Raw genomic sequence first — 21,756 nt, forward strand, 5'->3', positions numbered from 1 at the left:
TCTCGCTCGCTCGATCCCTACGCCGCACCGTAGCCGGCGCCGCCGCCGCCACCATATCGCCTCGGCGAGTTGGGGTTCTGTGGAGGCTGGCCGGGGGCGAAGGGGTTGTTACCCCGCTGACCGCCTGGTGGCTGGCCGTAGGGCCCCGAGTACGACGACCTGGACGCGTGGCCGGGCGAGTAGCCGTACGAGCCGCCGGCCTGCGTGGGCTGGAGCGGCGTGTACATGAGGTTCATGTTGGCTTCGCGTGCGTCAAAGGCGTCAAACGATCCGCCGGCCGCTTGGCCCGCGTGCGTCGTTGTCGCGGCTGGAGGCGGGAAGGCAGGGAGGAACGAGCGCGAAGATGACGATGGCGGGTCATAGTCGCTTGTCGGCTGCAGGGCGTGGGGCGGTGCACGTCCTCGGTAGTCTTGTGGCACGTGTCCGATCCCAGGCTGCATCTGGTACGCTTGGGTCCCAGAGAAGGACTGGGTACCGCGGTGGTGGGCCATGGGGTTGGAGGGAAGGTGCATGCCGTGGTACTGCCCAGGCATAACGTAGCCTTGTTGGCCGAGGTTGACGAGCTCTGCTTGCTCCTGCAAGTACTCGAGCTGCGGATACGTTGTCGTCTGCAAGTTGGAGTGTTTTTGCGTCCCGCCTTGCTGCCTCCTCTCCCACGCCTCGGCCATGTCCTCGCGGTGCAGAACGGGCGTGAGCGACGACCTGTTTCCAGACGGGTCTGGCGCGCCCAGGTTGGTGAGCCGAGCTAATGCCGGCGGAATCGAGTCCATCTGGTTGATCGTGTTGGCACGGTTCCTCGACGCTGGGAAGTATGAGTTGGGTGGGGGGTTTGTTGGGGCGTTGATAATGGGAATGTTCGGCCGCACAGCCTGCTGAGCCTGCTGTTGCGAGCCGGATGGAATGCGATAACTCTGCTGCTGTGCAGGAGGCGCCATGGGCTGGTGCCACGATGGTGGTGGGACATGTTGGGACGAAACACGCGGCTTGGTGTACGACGACTGAGGCTGGGAGTCGTAGCCAGGCGAGAAGGGGCCTGGGCGAACCACATTTTGGGCGGCCGCAGCCTGTGCGGTCTGGTACTGGTGCTGGTTGAGCTGGTGGTTGTAAGCCGCAGCGTCCGAGTACACGCGCTGGCCGCGGTTCGAGGATGGCGACTGGACGAGGCCGCCATACTTTTTGGACGAGGGCGTCGTCGGTGTCGTGGCAGCAGAGGGAGTCGATGAGGACGCCGGCGTCCTCTTCGTTGGCACCGATTGAGGCTCGTATGGCCCCGTGTACTTTTCGCCAGTGATGAACGGGTGCTTGGCCGCCTGCAAGGGAGTCCAACGCTTCATGGGGTCGAGGTGGAGCAGACCCTGCACAAAGTTGATGAACGCGCGGCGCTGGCCCATTTCCTTGTCAATGTCCGACTGCTTGACGTTCTTCTTGCTGTAGGGATACTCCATGACAATCTCGTCGAGCTTGGTCTGCTTAAAGTACTGTTTGCTGGGCTGCTCCTTGGTACGGTGCTCGCTGGCGTACTGGTCCATGGGCTTGAGCTTGTACTGCTTGCGACCGTGAGCGTCGACGCCGACAAAGTTGAAGAATTCGTTTGTCTGCTTGCCCATCTCCAGGAGATGTGCTGGTGGCAGACTCAACATGTCGGTGATACGCGAGACCTGGTTGTACTCGCTGGTACCCGGGAAGATGGGCAGCCCAAGGAAGAGCTCGACGACGATGCAGCCGAGCGACCACATGTCAATGGCGCACGAGTACGGCAATCCAAGAAGCACCTCGGGGGAGCGGTAGAAGCGGGACTGGATATATGTGTACACGGTCTGGAGCTCGTGGCACGCCGAGCCAAAATCGATGACCTTGATCTGGGGAGACTGCAGACTGGCTGGGTCAGCAAGGCCAGGCCATAATCAAGGGACCTACGATTTGAGAAGGATGTTTTCAGGTTTGAGATCACAGTGGATGAGCCTGGCCTCCTTGAGGACAGCAAGACACTCGAGCAGCTGCTGGGTAAACACCCTGACGAGCTGCAGACTGAGACCCTTGAACTGGTTCTGCTTGATGAGCTCGTACAGGTTGGACGAGAGACACTCGAACACGAGACACAGGTGGCTCTTGTGGGTGAACGAGTCGTACATCCGCAGTATGTGGTGCTCATCGCGTGGGTCGTGATCCCGGTTGAGCAGGTTCAGAATGGCGACCTCCATCTTGCTCTGGTTCAAGTACGCCGGCTTGTTCTTGACGACCTTTACGGCGCAAATGCTGTGCGTCCTCATGTTCTGACACTTGACGACCTGGCCAAAGGTGCCCTGTCCTAGCACGTCAAGAATGAGGTACCTGATGAGGGGCGTTAGCCAGGAGTGCTTCGGCAGCGTCCTCTGCGGGGTCATAATCGCTCACCTGTCGCCTCCGTGGTCACCACCGAGGACGTCATTGACAAATAGGATGTAATCCCAGTCCTCGTTGTCCGCGCCGTCATTGTACACTGGCTTGCTCGGCTTGGTGAGCACACGGCGAGGGTTGTCAGTCGACTCGTATTTGAACGTGGGGTTGCAGAGCGTGTACGTCTGCGGCAGTGCTTGTGTGAGACACTTGAGAGGCTAGGCAAAATGTCAGCAAATGGACAGTCGAACAGTCTGATATCCAACTTACGCTCATGTACCCTCCTGGAATGTCGGGGTCAGCACGCCTGCCCTGCGCGTGAGAGTTGACGACGGGCTTGAGATCCGACCAGTCGTTTATGGGTCTGAAGCCGTGGCGGGAGGCAGTGTCGCGGCGGTTGGCACCTGAGCTGTTCGGCATCTGCTCGTACCTCCCAGAGGGAGTGACGGGCTGGCTGGCCGCAAATGACTGGGAACGAATGCCCGAGTTGTACTGGCCCGATGGGCGGCGCTGTGGGGAGGCGGGCAGTGGGTATGCCTGGCGCGGAGACGATGACGAAGGCAAGTGGTTGGACGAGCCCTGCGGAGTGAGGAGATGAGGAGAAGGGTCGTACTGGGCCAAGAGGCCAGGCGAGTGTGGACTGGCGCCGAGGGGAGAGACAGAGTCGGATGCAGCGCTGTTGCGGCGATAGCTGAGCCAGGCATCTGATGGCGGCGCTCCACTAGCTTCAGGTCCACCGACGCCCGGTCCAGTGTCCGCATTACGAGGGATATATGGGTTCGTTGGCGGAAGTTGCTGCTGGAGGGGCGTGGCCGTCGAGGGACTGGCAACAAACATGGTCTGCTGCTGGTTGAGCTGTGTGCGCACGGGCGGGAGAGGGGGCGGAGGCATGGATGGCGCCTGGTTGTACCGACCGGGACTCATGAGAACGTCACGGTCCGACGAACGATTCGTGTTGACGTATGGCTGGGGCGGCTGCTGCGTAGGGTGTAGGCTACCAGAGCCATATCCTCCCCATTGCTGATCGCCAGCCATCCCGCTCTCGACATCGTCGGCGGCGTAGGAGAAGGGATCCCTGCGGCGCGCAGTACCAAGAGACGCGGAACGGGCGAGCGATCCCAACGTCCCCACTCCACTACCTGGAGGGCTCGGCTGCATCTCGTCCCCGTACCCCGAGTTTACAAAAGGGGCGGGGAAGTGCATTGTCTGACGCTGAGCAGGCGCGGCGGACAGGGGACCGGTGTTGGTACCGTTGGAGTAGGCCGATGGAGGAGGGTAACCGGCCGAGTGCTGCGTCGAGTTGGCGCTGTTCAGTTGGCTCGTCGCAATGGAGAGGCTGTGCCGATGAGAGCCCGCGAGGGGGGGCAGACGGTTCGGCGAGCGCGGGGGAGCGGCCGGAGGTGGAGGATGAGAGACACCGCCTGGTTGGAGCGATGGCTGCTGCAGTTGCTGCGACGTCTGCGGGGGCGCGTACTGAAGCGGCTGCTGGAGGGCTGGCACAAAGAGCGGGAGCGAGAAGTCGTCGTCGTCACGGTGAGGTGCACCGTGGTAGGACGAGGGTCTGGACATGGCCCCGAGGGTCCGGGGTTTGTGTCTTTGTAGGCTCTCGGTGTCGATGTGTCGTCAATGTCGCCGGACACTTAAGACGTGTGATTGGCGGCAGCAGCCGGGCTAGCCGTGTTCAAGGAGGACGCGGCGACCACGGCGACGGCAATTACACGTGCAAGCGCAGTGTGGAAAGAGGGGGATGTGGTGCCGCTACAGTGCGACACTGTGGTGGGTAGAGGGATGTACAGTGTCGAGACCAAGGAGGGCAATGTGGTAGCAGGGAAGGCGACCACGCGCGGACCGAGGTTGGGGGGACGGGCGGCTGGAGCGGGGGAAGGGGAGGGGGGGAGGAAGGGAAGGGCGACCGACGACGCTGTCCGCAGTGCCGAGCGTGCCGTGTACTGGGGTATGTACAGCGGGATACGCGGGGGACGACGGTGAGGGATGCGCCGGTGTAGTGGTTGTGGGGGGATGGGGTGCTGTGCGTGTGGAACGACAAGAGTGTGATGAACGTTGGAGATGGTGGATGGACGTCCAGCGCCAGGTGTGGGGGGGCCAAGCACACAACGGGGGGGGCGCGGCACGCGGCGGCGGCGGCGGCGGGGCGGGGAACAAAGGGGGGGGATCAGGTCGCTTCCGTCATTCCATCTCTCCTCCACCCAACACAACGTCGCTTGCATACGTACCACTTATCGCCCTTGCTGCTGCTCTCCATGGTGTTGCACGCAATACATAGAGCATAGAGCACACGCATCCTGGCACTCTGACATTGGCCGCCAACGCGACGCGTAGTACCGTGTGCTCATCATACGCGGGACTGCTTTGATGAATGTCGCTGGCTGGCGCCGCTCTGCCTTTTACCGGATCACACACAATATCCAAACGGCCACAAAAACGCCCCGCCTTGTCGTCGTGCCTCTCTCTTCCCCTCTCACCATGTTTGCATTAGCTTTACAGAATTACAGAATGTCCGCCCGCCCAGTTGGCCAGTTTGAAGCTGCACAACGTTGTCTAACTGCCGTGTCCCTTGCCTTTGCCCCCCAAATGAAATGACCGAAGAGTTGGCACGCGCGGGAGGGAGCACAAGGCACATCAATGTCGATGGTCGATGACTGCCGAGCAACCCGTGCCGATAAAAGGTAACGGCCAGCGGCCGGCCATTCAGCCGCCGCGCCCGATGCCTCCCTCGCCGTACATGTCTAATAGCTAATAGACGTGTTCCGGAGAGCAGACGCTCATGCTTTCGCTGTGGGGAGTGAAAACCGAAACACAGTCGCCGCGATTGCCGGAGCAATTCATATTTTGAGCCATGAGCCCAGATGCAAGATGGCCACATGGTCGCCGAGTGTTTCTCCGTCCGGAGAGCCCGTGAGTGGCAGCCCCGTATATTCTTGCGCCGTCAGATTTCACGATACCAACGCACGTTCCCCGTTGCATGTCTCAGACCCAGAAGAGCACTGCGTTTGGCGGTGCCCGTGTAACATCCCAATGAGCTCTAGGTCCACTGAACGGTCTCTCTGGTCGAGAGCGTATCTCCAAGTCTTTACGTTCTATCGCAATGTTGCCGTACTGCACTTTAAGAGGGTGATGCCCGTTTGACTCGCGGAGCACTCCCTGCTATGCTACTCGTACATATCCACGGGTCCGCTAATCTACTTGTCTGACACAGAAGGTGGATTGTGGTCTTGGCCATGGTCTTGGCCTCCGTCTTAAACCCCACCGTCGCCTCGGGTGCAGCTTAATCCCTTTGCTTCATGAGCTCCTCGGCGAAGAGCTTGTCAAACCTCTGCTCTGTCTCGAGTGCAATGTCGTACTGGAAGAGCTTATCTCTGAGCTCCTTTGACGCGAGCTTGTCGACGCACACCTGGTCGTCCTCCTTGTCGCTGCCGTCCTCTGCGCCTCCTTCGTTGGCAAGGGCCAGACGCGCCATGGCAAGGGACGCCTCACGCGTAGCCTTATCCTGGTGGAGCGATATCGAGTTGTGTGCTGCCATCGACACGGCCCAGTCGGTACGTGGCTTGCGAATGTTTTGGTACACCATCAACGCCGAATGAATCTGATTACGAGACTTGATGCGCGACAGGACAATGCCGAGTGCAGCGGCGTCCTCAATCGCCTGTGCTGCTCCCTGCGCAATGTGCGGAAGCGTAGGGTGGCACGCGTCGCCGACGAGCGCGACGTTGTGGTCAACCCACACGGGCAGAGGCTTGTGGGCCCTCAACCGCCACTCGAGAACCTCATGCTCTGGCACAAGACTCAGCAGCTTCTTGACGCGCTCTGGGAAATCGTGGAACGTGGCCACCATTGCACTCTTGTCGCCCAGGGCGGTCCACGAGTCCTTTTCGCCAAAGTGCTCGTCGGGCTGCGACGTCGAAATGTTGAACAGCTCTCCCGCGTTGATCGGGTAGCCCTACCCGTCAGTTTGCGGGTCACACAGACATCGACTCACCATGACGTGCCTCTTCTCGCCGATCCAGCGCCATGACTGTTTGCTGGAAAACAGCTTGAGGAGCTCGGGGTCGTCCTTGGCAAGGTTGCGGCGCACCATGATGCGGTAAGCGGCCTGGCCAGTGTCCTCGACTGGAGTGAGGTGAGCGCCATACGTATTCCATTACTCACCACTGTCAGCAATACCAAGCCGTTTGTAGATGGCCGCTCGAGCCCTCGACTTGATGCCGTCGGCACAAATCAGAAGGTCTGCCTGGACCCACTCGTCCTCGTCTGTGTCCTCGTTGCGAACGAGCAGGCGCGTCTTGTCGAAGTCGTACTCGGTAATAATCTGGTCGGTCATAAGCTTGACGTGGCCCGTGTCGAGGGCGCCGCGGACGAGCGACTTTTGGAGCGCGGCTCGGTGGACAGTCTGGGTGTTAGGAGAGGTACTTGTCACATGCCCCACTGGACTTGTCTCGAGCTGGCCACTCGCTGTACCGCTGTGTGGACAATCACGACCTTGTTCGACGACTCACGATGAAAGGGTAGCCATAGTCGGCAACCATGTGTGCAGAGTACGCCGCCGACGAGATGATTTCGTCCGTCTCGCAGTCTGAGCGTAAGCATTGCGTAAACATGGCTACACTCACCAAGCACGTTGGCACGCTCGATAGCCACGCCCTCGGCCTTGCAAATATCCATGACGCCCCAGCGTGAGAGGATACGGCCAAGGTTGGGAGGCACGTTGATTCCCGCACCAACTTCCTCGAGGTAAAGCGCTTGCTCCCACACTGTAATGTTGGTGAAGCCTTGGCGGGCGAGCGAGAGGGCAGAGCCCATGCCGCCCATACTGTCTGTCAGGAACTGGCCATTGGAGGAGTGAAGATCGAGACGGAGGTGGAGATGGGGCAGAAGCCGTTCGCAACGCCGAAGAGCTAACCGGCATGGACAGGGAAGAGGTCGTACTAGACCTTTGCACCAGCTTCCAATGTCAAGGGTTGCCACCACCACCAGCAGGCGCGGTTCGAGCGCTCAACATTCCCAGTGGAACCAAGTGATACACGGCCAGGCCCACACGGGCAAGGTGTTGGCAAGTGCCCCAACCCCACCGCTCGCAAAGCTGCTGGCACCGAACCCCACAAACCCACGACCACCGGCAGTACCTACCCAGCACCAACACTGCGCTGTCAGCCAGAAATTTCGGAATTGGGCCGGAATGGCCTTCGGCGCGCAGACACCTGCGGCCGCACTACACTCACATGTGGATCCGGAGATCATGAAGCGGAGGAGGGCCAATAGCGATCGGCATGTCGTTGATCGTGAGCGAGGAGGTAGACCTGGCGGCGAACAGAGTTGGTTAATGAAAAGAAGCGAGGCGACGATAAAATAAAGTGCGACGAGGTAGTACCAACGTCTGAAGTAGGACAGTGGACGAGGAGGTCTCCTGCGTGCAAGCTATGCCTGCGTGGCTTCTTTCCGCCGCACATCTGACGCAACAGGCCCTGCTCTCTTTGTTGTTTTTGCTATTGTGCTATTGTCCTTTTGTTGCCGTTTCCGTCCCCACAGCCGAGAGACGAGTAGAGGTCGCGGGAAATGTCGCGCAAGTGGTGACTGACCAGCTCGGAGGGGGTCTGTGCGGCGGTCTTTGGGTGGGATATGACGGCATGGTCCGAATGGTGAAGAGTGGAATACCAACAGAGTCGTGAGAGACTGGAGAGGGATCGCGGAGAGCGGATAGCTTATGCGTTGGATCGACTGCATTGTTGACACGTTGGGAGTGAATTGCGCTTGGGGGGCGCATTTCCCCACATGCCTCGGCGTCTACGCTCGCAGTCTCGGTTCGCGGTTTCTCCATTCCGCATTCCTCAGCGTCCACTCTTCGCCAGGAGAGTGCCCACCGTTGAACAGAACGACTGTGCCTCCACAGCCTGTCCTTCACCAACATCCAGCGCCCACCTGTGGGCTCTGATCCTCTGACGGCAACGGCTAGAGTGCGGTGATCCGCCCAACACCGTATTGAGCGTTCTCGGGCAACACGCTTCGAGCGTCACCTAGACCTCGTCCTCGCTCCACAGCAGCCTATTTTCAGATAACCTTTGCCTCAGGTCGTAGGTTTCATGGTCACCTGATTCAACATGCCCAAAGGTGTCACAGTGGCACAACGTCGCCAATTCACAGAGTAGAGATATTTCCATAATGTACACACTCTCGCGGCCGGCCCCGCAGGCCTCCTGGGCCCGCTACAAGCTTCTACTCATCTCCTGAGAGCTAGTATCTAGTCTCTGCACGAAACCCAAAACTCTCCACTGCAAGACTCTCCACGGCGCCTCGATTGGAATGGAGCGCCGCCTCCGCTCACTTGCTAAAAGCCGAGATCTCCTTGTAAGGGTACTCAAACTTCTGGTCCTTCTTGCGCCAGAGCTTGCGCTTGCGCTTCTGGGTGACGTGCTCGACCATGGCCTCGACGCAGTTCTTGGCCTTGAACTCGCGGATAAAGCGGGGGTCCCTGGGGAGGAGGTCAGTCAAAGTTCGGACAGAGCACAGCAGAGGTATGCAGCAAGGGCCCTACACCTCGTCAATCCCTCGTCCTTCAGCCACTCACCAGAGTTCCGATCCAATTCCGAGGTCCTTGCAGCAACGCATGAGCGCGTTCGACTTGCACGCCTCGGTGGCAGTAGGCACGCCCGAGGGGTCAAAGTACTCCTGCTCTCCACGGGCAATGGCGACCAAACTGGATCCGTCAGTTTACCAGCAAGGAAGGGTACACCGACGTCATCGGCCAGCAAAAAAAAGCTGACGCGACTTCGACTCACCGACCAAGACACACGAGACCCCATTCGCGCGACACGATGCGGGGACCAATGTGGGTCTCGCCACGAGGAGCCATGCCCCAGCCGCCGGGGCCGAAGGCAGCGTTGAGGGTGCGGCGGTACTTGATCTCGGGGAGATAGAGCAGGCCATCTGGGCAAATAGTTAGCAAGAGTGGGAGGGACTAGGAAGAGACACAGGATGTAACGTGCTGACAGCAATGGTCACTACAGCAACTTACCAGGCTTAATCTCCACATCGTCCGGGTGCAGAGGCCGCAAGAGCGCCTCGGCAACCTCCCTGTCGAACGGCCTCTCACTCAGACCACGGAAGCTCGTCGTCCAGTCATCCGTCACCATCTCTCCGGGCATCCGAGTCGACTCGGGAACAGGGTTGGGGTTGCCGCCGTTGAAGACGTATCCATCCATGATGACGGTGTTTCCCAGCTGGCCCGAGCCCGCGGGAGGCGTGGATGGACCCGGCGCCGACGGGAGAGGGGTGTACTTTGCGTCCGGGAGCGTGGTGAGTGGCGGGCTGGCGGCGGGGAGGTTGCGGCGCGCAGCGTAGGATGTGGCGCCGGCAGTCGAAGAAGCAGGAGCAGCGGCTGCGGGCGCGGGGGCGGGGGCGGGCTTGCGCTGGAGATGGGCATAGTCCTCGATCTGCTGGTCCGGGAGACGGAAGTCGGCGTCGTCAAAGTCGTCAAAGGCAGCCTCGGCAAACGACACAGCGGCAGGAGCGGGCTGGGCTGCCGCAGGAGCAGGCGCAGGTGCAGCCTTGGCGGTGGCAGCAGCAGGTGCCCGCGTGTAAGCCGTACGGCGAGCAGGCGAGCTCGCTGGTGCAGCCTGTCCAGCAACAGCGGCCGGGGTCGCAGACGAGGCAGCTGCGGCTGATGACGACGGCGCACGCGCGTATCGCGACTTGTAGTAGGTGCTGCCACTCGCCTGGGTTGACGATGCAGGAGCAGCCGCGGCGCTGCGAATGGCTGAGGTGGAGATGGCACGAACGAGAGCCGGGGCGCGGCGGATGGACGCTGACATGGCGGTTATTGGTGGTTCTCAAGAGGTGGATGGAGGATGTGACAATCGCGAAGCGAACGTTACCATTGATTGATGCATATTGCACTCACGACGCGAGAGTGGCAAAATGAGGGCAACGGCGGGAGCATATACACGTGACAGCCAACACCGTCAACCGCGGCCGCTCCTGATTACGTCATCTAGAAGTGGATTACCTAATAAGCCACATTGTGCGAGCGACGAAGGGCTGTGTGTAATGAGCTTTGTGTATTGTGTATTGTGTATACTCCCGCGTCACATTTTGTGATGGCCGCTATTCCTTTGTTGCGGTTTGTAATTGTCCTGTGATCCCGTCGTGCCGCCCCTTTTTTGGGTGCAACGTTTCAGAATTTGGTGCAAAATACTCCCGCATTTCCCCTTTTTTGGGTGCAACGTTTCATAATTTGGTGCAAAATACTCCCGCATCTCCTTTGTGACGGGCAACTTTGCCTCTTTGGGCAAAATACTCCCGTGTTCCCCTTTTTTGGGTGCAACGTTTCAAAATTCTGTGCAATGCCACGCACCTTTGCACCATATTTTAGCGCGACTCTTGCATTTGCTTTCACAGATCACAGTACTAATGTCCTCCCCCGGTCTGCTTTAGGCCATTAGGCCTTAGAGGTAATGCCCGGCGTTGCAATATATTAATCTGCATAAATATACCCCCCCCTCGTTCCCGTTATTTGACGTATTAGCCCGTCGTGCGGGTCCTTGACTTGGACCATTTCACCGTACCACCGTACACATCACGGCCATCGCATGCAGGTATACGTGAGCTGCTCGGTCTATGGGACTGTACGACCTGCACAAGTCAGCAAACCAATGTACACCTTTGTGGTCTCCCCGGGCGTCAACTCTGTTGAATATAGTGTCTGGCCAGTGTACCCACATGTACCAAATGCCCCGCCATGCGCCAACACTGCACGCCTCCGTAACTGTCCAGCTTTCGGCAGTCTCTCGTACCCGCGCACGCTGTTATGGACATCGATATGTGCGTACTACCTTTTTAACTGACAGGACCTGTCATCCGGCTGTGGGCGCGGTGGGCTCTAGCCACTCTCAATTTGTCTCCACAGTACCACAGTCCCACGAGTGCCTGCCCAACCTTCCAATCAGTCGAATAATCCTCCCGTCCCGGACACGCGTGTGTGAGTGTGGTGCAGTGCGCGTGGCCCCACACCCTGGCTGCCCCTCTGCCGGCTGCCGCTCTGACGCACCTACCGGGCCACCGCGGCCAAAGCACGTACTTCCGCTCCTCGAAAGTGGGTGTGAGAATGGATGCCGCGGGATGGAGAGGGAAGAGGGAGCGCAGTCTCGTTTCTGGCCGTCACTAGGCCGGACCCGCGTATATCCCTCACAGTGGCACATCCATGAGGTTAGTCTCTTTTTGATCTCTTCCAGCGGAAAAGGAAGAACCACAAAAGCTCTCTGCACGCGCAATCGTCTTCTTCTGTAGCAGAATTCATACTCCTCAATCTCAGCTGAGGGGGGGCATATATATCGTTATACATCCTTTTAAACCACGCAGCCCCAACGGGGGTGAGACAGGTCACGACGGAAAAGCGCGCCGGCGAGCGGGGGCTGGACGTGTGGGTGTCTGTGTGCCGAGGCGGGTTTGGCGACTGGAGGGGGGAGGAGAGGGCGCGCATCTAGAATCCTAGCGAACAACAACGGCGGGCGAGAGAGCGAGCGAGAGAGAGAGAGAGAGAGAGCGAGAGAGAGAAACGAGCAAATCCAAATCGAGGCGAACATGAGAGAAAAGGAACGGTGCGGGGGAGGTAGGTCTAGGCGGCAAAGGGAGGCGTTAAAGCAAGAATGCTGGGGTTGGTTTGGTGGTGACAAAGTTGGGGTCGTGGCGGATTCGTCTCGGAGGGTGCAATGACAGATGAAGCGAATGAGGTGATGCAGGGGGAAATGATGCCAGTGTGAGGAAGGGGACGAGGGGGCCGCTGTGGACGGTGGGTGTTTACGTGGCGATGAGCTGGATCTGCTCCGAGGCGGCCTCGAGGAGCATGATCTGCACGTCCGAGTCGGTCTTGATGACGACCTCGTCGCCGTCTGAATCGAGCCACTTGATCTTGACCACAACGTCGAGGCCGGCGGCCGTGTGGCGCGCGCTGCAGATCCGCAGCTTCTTGACAACTTTTTCGTACAGGGTGCGATATGACACATCGGACTGGACGGGGATGACAAAGTTTGCGTCGCCCGAGCGGACCTTGACGAACACGGTCGAGGGCGGTGCTTCCTGGCTGTTTTGCCTCGAGACGGGCGTTGCTCCACGAAGGTCGCCTGGGGTGGCGTTCGTGTAAGGCGTCCGTGGGGACTGGCTCGACGTCTCGGAAGTCTCGGTGGTCTGTGACTCTTGGCTTGAGCGCTTGCCAGTGCTCATGCGGCGAGTAAAGTAGGCAGTGCCACCGGGGGTGGAGCCCAGACCGGTCGAGGACGAAGTGGCAGATCCAGAGGGAGGGTACGGCGCGTTGTTGCTGTGCTGCGTAGGCCAGTTGGAGCCGCCATTTGTGGTAGCGGCAGTCATGGGCAGTGGTGGAATGGGCGAGACCTGGGCCTGCTGGTAGACGTTGGGCGACGAGGCGCTGCGGCTGCGAAGTGGTGGTGGTGGTGGGATGCCGCCGCTGCCAGTCGATACGCCAGTAACACCTTGGGACGGGGTGCGGGACATGCCACGCTGCGACTCGTAACGGGCAAACGCACCAGGGGGTGGGCCGCCCGGGTTGACGCCGTACCCACGTCCTTCCTCCTCAATGTCTTCGTCTGGGCGACCCAGGCGAGACTGGCTGGGACGGCGAGACCCGTTGGCACTAGTCCACGAAGCATCCGACGCGGCGACTGAACCGCCAGAGGTGATTCGTGGCAGGTGCGGTGCCTGCGGCAGTGGCGGCGCCTGCTGGCGCCACTGGGTAATGCTCGGGCCATTGTGGTCCTCGGTCATCGCACGAGTACGCAGCTCGGTCTGGTGAATCGCTGGCAGGGACTGCTGGCTCTGAGCACGACGGTTGCCGCCTGCAGGGAATGGTACACCTGGAACACCATAGATGGCCAGGCCGTTGAGGCTTCCAGAAGAAGCGCGCAGCTCGTCGTCCTCGTCGCCGTCTGGCAAGTAGTAGTTGCTGTGGGCAGGCGTGGTAGGGCTGAAAAAGTCGGAATGGGTCTGCGCCGGGGTAGGGGGAGCAAACGACGACTGGGCCCAGTACGGTCCCCGGTTGGGGTCGGACATGCGCGAGTTTTGCCTGGCCCTCTCGTGGCGGTCGTTCTGCTCCTTCTTGGCAGCAGCGGCCAGCTCCATGACCTTGTCTCCCCACTTCTTCATCTGGTCCTCGGTACGGCCCGACATGACAAACGAGTCTTCGACATCTTGCTCCGAGTCGCCGTTCTTGGCGGGCACAGACCAGATAATCTTGACGCGGGGCGCGGCAAACTGGTCTCCTGCTGACGGGGGAAGGAGGACGGCGTGGGTGATGTTGGACACGAAGATTCGGCCCTTTAATGCGAGGCGCGGCTTGGCTCCCATGTTGGACTTGCTCTGTGTCTTGTCCTTGCGGAGCATGTTGCTGTTCTTGCCGCCCTTGGACTTTTTGTCGGGTGTAATCTCCTTGCAGCAGAGCATCATCTTGTCAAAGAGGAAGACGTGGTAGTCGCGAGGCGAGTCGGCCTTGGAGACGGTGAACTGGTCGTCGAGGTGGAGGTCACCAAAGCGCTCATAGTCGTGTCCCTTCCAATCGTCGACGCGGTCCACAAGCTCGCGGACAGTGGCCTGCTTGGCCTTGAACGCGGTCGTCTCGTTGATGTCGGCGGCAATGCGGCGAACAGCAGCGAGACCGGCCTCGAGCTCGACACGGTGGGGGTATTCAAACTTGGCCGTGGCGTGGAGAATGGCGTCCAGCAAGAGACCATACTTGGTGATACGCTGGATAGGCTTGATCATGAAAGCCTGCAGCTCACGCTCCGGGTGGAGACACGGGCGCTGGCCATCGGGCAGGTCCTGTCCGGCCATGAGGTAGGGCATGTAGCTGTTGATGAGGGCAATGGCGTCCAGGTAGTTGGCACAGTAAGGGCCGTAGCACTCAAACTCCTTCTCCATGTCCACGAATGGGCGACCCCATCGGCCCTCGGTCCACGCCTGGCAGCCCTGCTCCTCGATGGGCTCGTATTCTGTCTCGAGCTTGATGAGGAACTTGCGCTGGAAATCAAGGATCGAACGGAGGTTGGAGAAGATGGAGAAGACGGTTTCGGGGTTGATGAGTTCGGCGGCGACAATCTCGGCCGAGCACCGCTCGAGAATCTCCATTTCCTGGACGTAGGAGCGCTCAGAGCGGACCAGCTCCTCGACAGTCTTGAACGCGTTGCCCTGGAGCGCCGGGTCCGAGCTGGACTTGAGTTGCTCAACAGTCGAGGGTCCTGGGCCGGCACTGTCGTCCATGTTGGCAACGCCGTTGGACTGCGCGAGCATGGGGTTGACGAGCGTCGTGCTGCTGCTGGCTGAGTAGGGAACCTCGTACGACTGACGAGCCGTGTTGGTCGAGGCGGCGAGCGGGGTCATGGCTGCGAATGGGTGGGTGCTCGCAGCAAACGAGTTTGTGGGAGTGGGGGACAGTGGTGAGAGGGCCGAGTTGGGCAGGCAGTCGAGCATGTACTCGACGGTCTGGAAGACCTTCATCAAGCCCGTCGAGTCGTAGGACTCGACCTCGTTGTCGTCACCGGTACTCTTGCCCCACAGCTCGTGCAAGGCCCAGGACGCGTCGTTGTGCCAGCGGCCTTCCTCGCGGCGCTGCTTCATGGCCATGCAGAACTGGGCAATGAGCTTTTGGCAGCTCTTCGACTCTCCGGATCGCTTGGCCCAGTTGCGGACACCATCGGGGTTGTCCATAAAGTTGGGCAGGTCATAGGGGATGGGGTTGGGTGCCGGGATGTCGGCATAGATGGGGGAGGATGGGGTGATGAAGACGGGGATGAGCTGGTTGTAGAGGACGCAAAGCGGCGAACCCAAGCGCAGGACGTGACACATGTGAGACACCACATCAAGCTGGGGCGCGCTTGGCGGTTGTTCTGCGAGTCCGGGTTAGCACACGCCTTAGTCGTCGGGGGGTTGTGGGGGGGGGGGGGCAGGCTGATGCGCCATGGGCGCCGGAAGCCGCGTTGCCGTGCTTCCTAACGAAACGGGGCCCACCCATCCATCCACCGTCCCCCCCGCAGTCATGTATTTTACCCACCAAGGAAAACACTAAAGTCCTCGACGTTGCGCAACCGCTTCCTCAGGCTCGAGGCCATCTGGAACAAAGACTTTGTTGATGACAGAGCTGCCGTCTTGAGGGCAAGTGCATTTTGCCTAAGGGAGAAGTGCGTCAGTGGCAACCCACAATGTGCGATCGGAAAGTCGGGGAGGCGGCGGCGCATACTTACGGGTTGGAGGGCATCTGAATAGACTGAATGTCCAGGGGAGGCAGGGGGGAGTCATTGCGCTGGCTAACAGAGCCTACGCGCTTGCGGGAGATGGACATGATGGCAAAGAGTGTTGAGTGTGCTGATCAATGCAAGAGCATGCAAGACCAGAGTTGGGTGGGGGGTGGGGTAATGTCGAGTTGGCGAAGCTCGCAAAGAGGGGCACGCCGACAAGGGAGTGATGGGATCAGAGTCTATTGTGTTGAGCCGGAACAAAGGATCACGACCGCGCAAGAAGGCGAGTTGGGCAGTGATGGAAATGAGTCGAATCAGGGGTTGGGGTTGTAGCGATGATGGAACGGATGAGGGGGTGAGAGAAGCAGAGAAGCACAAGGGCCGATTCGCAGAGGACGAGACGGATGCGAGAATGGGTTGTTGTAAATGAGCGCGCGAAGGGAGGAAACCAAGGTCAGCGTGAGGTTGCAGATGGGTGGGGAGCGAGGAGGAGAGAGCAACACGTACCCGTCGGTGATGCTTTTGACGCGGCGGCGCAGTCCTCGTTGCGAAGACGTCCAAAGGTCGTACACAGACGCGCTAATTGGTGAAGAAGGGGGGTAGTCGAGAAGGTGGTGGTAGAGGAGAGACCAGGTTGTTGGTAACCAGGAGAGCAAAGGGGAAAGATGAGCGGCGCACGGACAGGGGCACAAAGACAAGGTGGTGCAAGAGACACGCAGAGTCAGCAAAAGAACCTAGACGGAGTGGGGTGGCCCGAGTGGACACGGAGACGGCGGCCACGACGCGTACGGGGCCTGGCCGACGGATAGGGCGCGTGTGGTGATGAACGGACAGCGAAGGTGTGGTCGGAAAGTGTAGAAGAGGAGGAGAGGGGGGAGGGGTCTCAAACTTACCAAGGCCGAGTGCCAGGCCAGTGCGGCGCAACCGACAACAGATGCGTGTCGGTGTGTATGAGGGTGTGTGTGTGTGGGCTCTAACGACTGTCGTCGTTGTCAAGCGGCGCGTTGGTCCGGACGCTCAGGCCTCGAGTCTGAGCGCAAAAAAGGATGCCAGTGCAACCAAAGCAGCCAAGTCACAGACACGCAAGCGGTGGCGAGTCTGGTGTGCAAGTGGAAAGATGTGCGAGCGACAGGGGGTGGACGAGGAACGCGCGGGGGGGGTTGAGACCAGAAGGCGCTGGTATCACCCGTGACCTGTTTTCGGTGCGATGAGAGGCCGTACAGTCCGTCGCGCTTCTAGGCGGAACGGAATGGGGGATGGGGGAGAAGGTGAGCGGTGAGGAGAGGCCAGCGAACGGCGTCGATGTGGAAGCTCCAGCAGATAGTGGTGCTTCGTGCGGGGGGAGGAGGGAGAGGGAGGGGGAGGGGGAGGGGGGTAACGATGTTAAAGTTGACTGTCGTGTGCGCGGGCAGAGCAGCAAGAGGCGCCGGGTAGTTTGTCGGCTAGGTTGTGGGATGGAGACGGGATTCGAGAAGAAAGACACGAAGGGGGGGGGCTTTCCTGTACGCGCGGCGCACGATAATGCTGGTGGGGACGGTGGGGGGTATAGAGAAGGGTGCCGTGGTGGTAGTGTGTGTGTGTGTGTGTGTGTGTGTGTGTGTGTGTGTGTGTAGCAGTGGTAGTGTGTGTGTGTGTGTGTGTGCCAGCAGACACGAAATCCAGCGCTCGGTCCCTGTGTGCCGGTGTGGTGGTGGACGAGATGGAAGAATGTGTGTGTGTGTGTGCGCACGCAACAAAGTGGCCAGTGGCTCTCTCTCTCCGCTGTCCCGTTTCCTGAGGGTCGCACGCACGGGCAACGGCTGGAAGCGGGGCTGGAGCTGTCTCTGTACGAGGCGGCGGCGGGCGGGCGGAGGCGGCGGCGGCGTCGGCGTGTGGGTGGGTGGGCCCGTGTTGGGAAAAAGCAGACTACGGCGCAAAGGAAAAACGGCGGCGGTCTATGCGCAGATACGCCACGGGTCGCACGTTTCAGCGGGGTGGGGGGGGAGGTAGGGAGAGGGGGGAGGGGAGAGACGGGGGACGAGGACGAGGACGAGAGGACGACGGGTATGCAGGCCTGTGCGTGTGGCGGCGTGCGTCCAGCAAGTGGTGGTGGGTGGTGGGTGGTGGTGTTGTGGATGACCAACGATTGTGTTTGTGTGTGTATGTGAGGTGTACTCTGCGTATTAACGGCTGCAGTGGGTGGCCCCGTTTGGTGGCCGCTGGTGGCATATGGTCTGTACAAGGGCGGCGACATGAATACCAGCCAGCCAGCCGGCGGGGGGGGGGGCGGGGGCGGGGGGGGGGACGGGGGGAGAGGAGGCAGAGAGGAGGCACAGGCATCAGACCAGAGGCATCAGAGGCATCAGAGGGTAAGGCCAGGTTTTGACGGGACACGGGAGAAGGGAAGGCTGCGGGGGAGGAGAGAGGCCCAGGCGACGAGGCAGCAGACCCAAAGGCCTGTCCCACCCGCGTCTCTCTGGGCTGTCACGGTCCAAAAGGACCCGCCCCGCCCGCGCCGCCCGCCCTGTACACCACACGCAAAATTCCACACACCCCTTTCGCCGCTGCAGCTGCAGCTGCCGTGCTGAGACGTTGAGACGGGGGGCGGACGCCGTGGACAAAATCTAATCAAAATACGCACACCACAAGGACAACACAACCATGCCTGCAATGCCATTTCATGCATACACGTCTGTGTCTGTGTACTCTGTCCGTCTCTGTGCCATCTGTGCTTGTCTCTCTTTGCCCTCTTCCTCCCCCGGGACAGCTTCCGCTCCCACTCTTTCCCCTCTGTCTCCACTCAGCATTGCATTACGCAAATGGCAAACTCTATGTGTGGATGCTTGTAGTTCCTGGGTGCACACACACACTCTACTCTATCGACGGTTGGGTCCTTTTTCTCCGGCCATGCCTCTGGCCTCTCATGGATTTCATGGATTTCATGGATTTCATGGATTTCATGGATTTCATGGATTTCATGGATTTCATGGATTGAGCACAAGCGGCCAAAGGGAGAGAGCGCAGTGCGCACACACCCCAGTGTGCTCAGCAGCAGCGCACTGATCGCACTGACGCACTGACGCATCTGGCAAGGCCAGCAAGTTCAGCAATGCACTCGACGGCACATGCACAGACCTCCAACAAAACCCACGCGTGGGTGCAGTGCGCACGGGCCCGCGCCTGCTTGTCTCCGTGCTGCACCACACACCCATTCTGTGATCTGTAACTTTTGGGTGTGTGATTTCTGGGGCCAAACCCTCTCTTTTCCACCCAGTCAGTCAGCCGTTTTTATTACTCCGGTAGGTAATCCGTACGGAGAGAGGGCCGAGGGGGCAAGGAAATCCTAATCCTGCCATCTTTGTCTGCCCCACGCTGGCCCTCTCTGGCCCTCTGGCGTCCGCCCAGTACCCCCGGGGGGGAGTAGCGGCATTTACCAAACGGCAAGCTGCAAGCAAGCAACCGATCAACCGATCCTCTAGCCTCTGCGCCTCTGCGCCTCTGCGCCTCTGCGTTGCTGACCCCACCATCCCCCCCGCGCTCTCCGCTGGGTCTCAGGGGCCGTCTACTGGCTCTACTTGCCGACATGCCCCGGAAGAGGCCTCTGCCCATCCCACCGCATGAACCGACGCGACAAGACTGATGGGCAAACTCGTCTCAGATAACAGCGGCTCCTGTCACAGAAATTAATCAGACAGCACCGCACAAAGCTTGATACCCAAGGTCTCTCTCTCTCTGTACTCTGTCTCTCCACATTTGCGCGTTTGGCGTTCTGGACGCGTCTCGGCAGACCCTCCGCCGTCCTCTTGGCTCTTCTGATATGCCTCTCACACATGAGACAGACTCTCCACGCCGTAATGAGCCCCCTTGTCTGCAACCATCGACCACCACGGAACCACTGCACTGACAAAACGGCAATGCCGGCAACCCGTTCGTGTCTAGACTTGGGAACAACCCGTTCGTGTCCCACACGGAATCGCCATCCAAATATGGGGGGGGGGGGGGGGGGGGGGGGGGGGGGGGTAGTCAGTCGCCCATCGCACTGTATGCTGCAATAAACGGATGTAGTCTGTTCTCGGCAAACGCAACCCTATCGCGCGGCTTGTTACTCACCACCAGCAATGCCGCCTTTGCCAGGCTCCTGAACAACAGACTGCCCCTCCCTTCCTACTACAGACGGACACGGCGCAACCCACCCGATCGGCCGTGTCCTTTGTTCCTTCTAGGCCCCCGACGGCCGTCGTCCTGTCTCACGCAGTGTTATTGAGAAGAGGCAAAAAAAAAAAGTCTGGTCCGACGTGCCCGGCTGTGGCAGGCCACCCCGAGTAAACAGACAGACACACGAGACCCCACTCCACAAACACGGGTTGCCGCAGGCCGTCTCCCAGGCTACCGGAGCCAGTCTGGCGAGAGACATCTCTCACCTCTGCTTTTCTGCGGTGCATTGGAATTGGCACCGGGCCATGGCCAGGACCTTGTCCGGTACCTCCGTGCTCGCCGGCCACCGGCCACCGGGGTGAAACACTGCAGCGACGACCTCGGGAACCTCGGCGTGTTCGTATCCGTATCCGCGTACCCCCTCCTCGTACTCCATCGTAATGGATCTCATGGTCTGATGAACTTGTGGCTGTGGCACATGGCAATGGGAGGCGACGGAAATTGCTCGTTTTACGCACCCTCTTTGCTCCTTTCTCCCATGGCTGCGTCAACGCTGCCTCCAGTTTCACACCCGCTCACAGCGCCGCCCACAACGCGAGGCTCAGACGAGTGACAAGACCCAGTCCCGACACACACAGCTCCCAGCTCCCAGCTCCCAGACCCAGAACTCGCAGCAGCCACATGTGAGGCAAGCACGCGCGCGGACCGGGAACGGGACCCACCCCACGCAGACACCCACAATGTGAGTGGGAGAATGCCACAGATTCGATCCGATCCCACGCAGCCTCTCGCCGGCCCGCCGCGCGCCCCGCGCGTGAATGAGAGGGAGGGAGGGAGAGAGAGGCGGTTGGTGGGGGTTCCGACACTAAAATGCGATCGTCTCCGCTCCCCGTGTCCGCGAGCGCGTCCGCGTCCTACGTCCTTTCTGCCTGTGACGCGTGTGGCTCACACCGCTACCCACACCCGCATGGCAAGGGGGCCACAAGCCAGTAGTGTTGTGAACTTGTGGTCGTGCACCACCTCCTTCGCTTTGCTCGGCTGCATACTTACTTTTTGTGCCACGAGATCTCGGTCTGGCGTCGTGCGACGACATGCGTATCCGAGGGCGTGGAGAAGGAATATCATCTCAGTAGATCAGCGGAGATTACATACCTGCTCTCCCCCCCGTCTCGGATCACCATGGCATGGCACATGGTCCCGCGCCGCCACACGACCTGCCGACGTCGTGGCCACGACACCACTAGCCACACGGCCACACATGCCACACATGCCACATATGCCACACGACGCGTGCGCAGTCATATTGTCGGTCATGCTCAGTCCGTCATGCAGTCAGTCAGTCAGTCTGATCAGTCAGTAGCCGAAAGCCGAAAATCAATAGCATCCGGCGGCGGTTTGGGGCCATTTCGCAGCTGCTGCGTCTCTGCCTCTCCGCGTCTCTGCCTCTCCGCGTCTCTGCCTCTCCGCGTCTCTGCCTCTCCGCGTCTCTGCCTCTCCGCGTCTCTGCCTCTCCGCGTCTCTGCCTCTCGCTGTCTTGCTCGCGTGCCACGTTCTGGCAGTTGTACGTTTGACATGCTACACGCTCGTATGTTTCTCCCGCACGTATATCGCAATCGCGCATGTAGCTTTGGCAACGCACCACGCACCACGCACCACGCACCACGCACCATGCGCCACGAACAACGCGGCTCGGCCGCTTGTGATTAATTGTGATGCTCTCCATGCTCTGTCTGGCGCGGTTGTCTCGACGCAACCACGGCGCCACAGGAGTGCGCGAGCTCGCGAGCGCGCTCCGATCCGATCCCTGCCGACGGTGACCTCGGCCTCGATCTCGGCCTCGACTTGCGCACGCCTGCCCATGCTAGCGCGCTGGCGAGCGGAGCCGGGGCACACGCCGGCATTCCAGGATAACGATGATGAAGGTGGACGCACAAATGACGACGCAGTGACGCCTCCGCGCGTGCGACCTCTGATCGAGGCCATGCACAACGAGATC

At 60.2% G+C, this 21,756-nt stretch overlaps 4 protein-coding genes across 4 annotated transcripts; all 4 read right to left on the reverse strand.

Moving 5' to 3' along the window:
• Nucleotides 1-17: 17 nt before the first annotated feature.
• On the reverse strand, nucleotides 18-3,945 carry YAK1 (dual specificity protein kinase yak1; the record flags this gene model as incomplete). The annotated part of the gene is made up of 4 exons (XM_028623691.1): nucleotides 18-1,875; nucleotides 1,918-2,331; nucleotides 2,395-2,594; nucleotides 2,647-3,945. The coding sequence occupies 4 exons, from the start codon at nucleotides 3,943-3,945 to the stop codon at nucleotides 18-20; spliced, it is 3,771 nt and encodes a 1,256-aa protein (XP_028475665.1).
• Nucleotides 3,946-5,662: 1,717 nt separating this feature from the next.
• On the reverse strand, nucleotides 5,663-7,203 carry EHS24_008376 (uncharacterized protein; the record flags this gene model as incomplete). Its single annotated transcript, XM_028623692.1, has 5 exons — nucleotides 5,663-6,334; nucleotides 6,374-6,504; nucleotides 6,544-6,835; nucleotides 6,891-6,967; nucleotides 7,005-7,203. The coding sequence occupies 5 exons, from the start codon at nucleotides 7,201-7,203 to the stop codon at nucleotides 5,663-5,665; spliced, it is 1,371 nt and encodes a 456-aa protein (XP_028475666.1).
• Nucleotides 7,204-8,709: 1,506 nt separating this feature from the next.
• Nucleotides 8,710-10,199, reverse strand: EHS24_008377 (uncharacterized protein; the record flags this gene model as incomplete). Its single annotated transcript, XM_028623693.1, has 4 exons — nucleotides 8,710-8,860; nucleotides 8,957-9,085; nucleotides 9,168-9,315; nucleotides 9,404-10,199. 4 exons carry the CDS (start codon nucleotides 10,197-10,199, stop codon nucleotides 8,710-8,712), a joined length of 1,224 nt encoding a protein of 407 aa, XP_028475667.1.
• A 1,984-nt stretch (nucleotides 10,200-12,183) lies between these two features.
• EHS24_008378 (uncharacterized protein) lies at nucleotides 12,184-15,730 on the reverse strand (the record flags this gene model as incomplete). The annotated part of the gene is made up of 3 exons (XM_028623694.1): nucleotides 12,184-15,278; nucleotides 15,443-15,558; nucleotides 15,633-15,730. 3 exons carry the CDS (start codon nucleotides 15,728-15,730, stop codon nucleotides 12,184-12,186), a joined length of 3,309 nt encoding a protein of 1,102 aa, XP_028475668.1.
• Between the last annotated feature and the right edge of the window lie 6,026 nt (nucleotides 15,731-21,756).

Source organism: Apiotrichum porosum (assembly GCF_003942205.1).
Source record: "Apiotrichum porosum strain DSM 27194 chromosome Unknown scaffold_7, whole genome shotgun sequence".
NCBI lineage: Eukaryota > Fungi > Basidiomycota > Tremellomycetes > Trichosporonales > Trichosporonaceae > Apiotrichum > Apiotrichum porosum.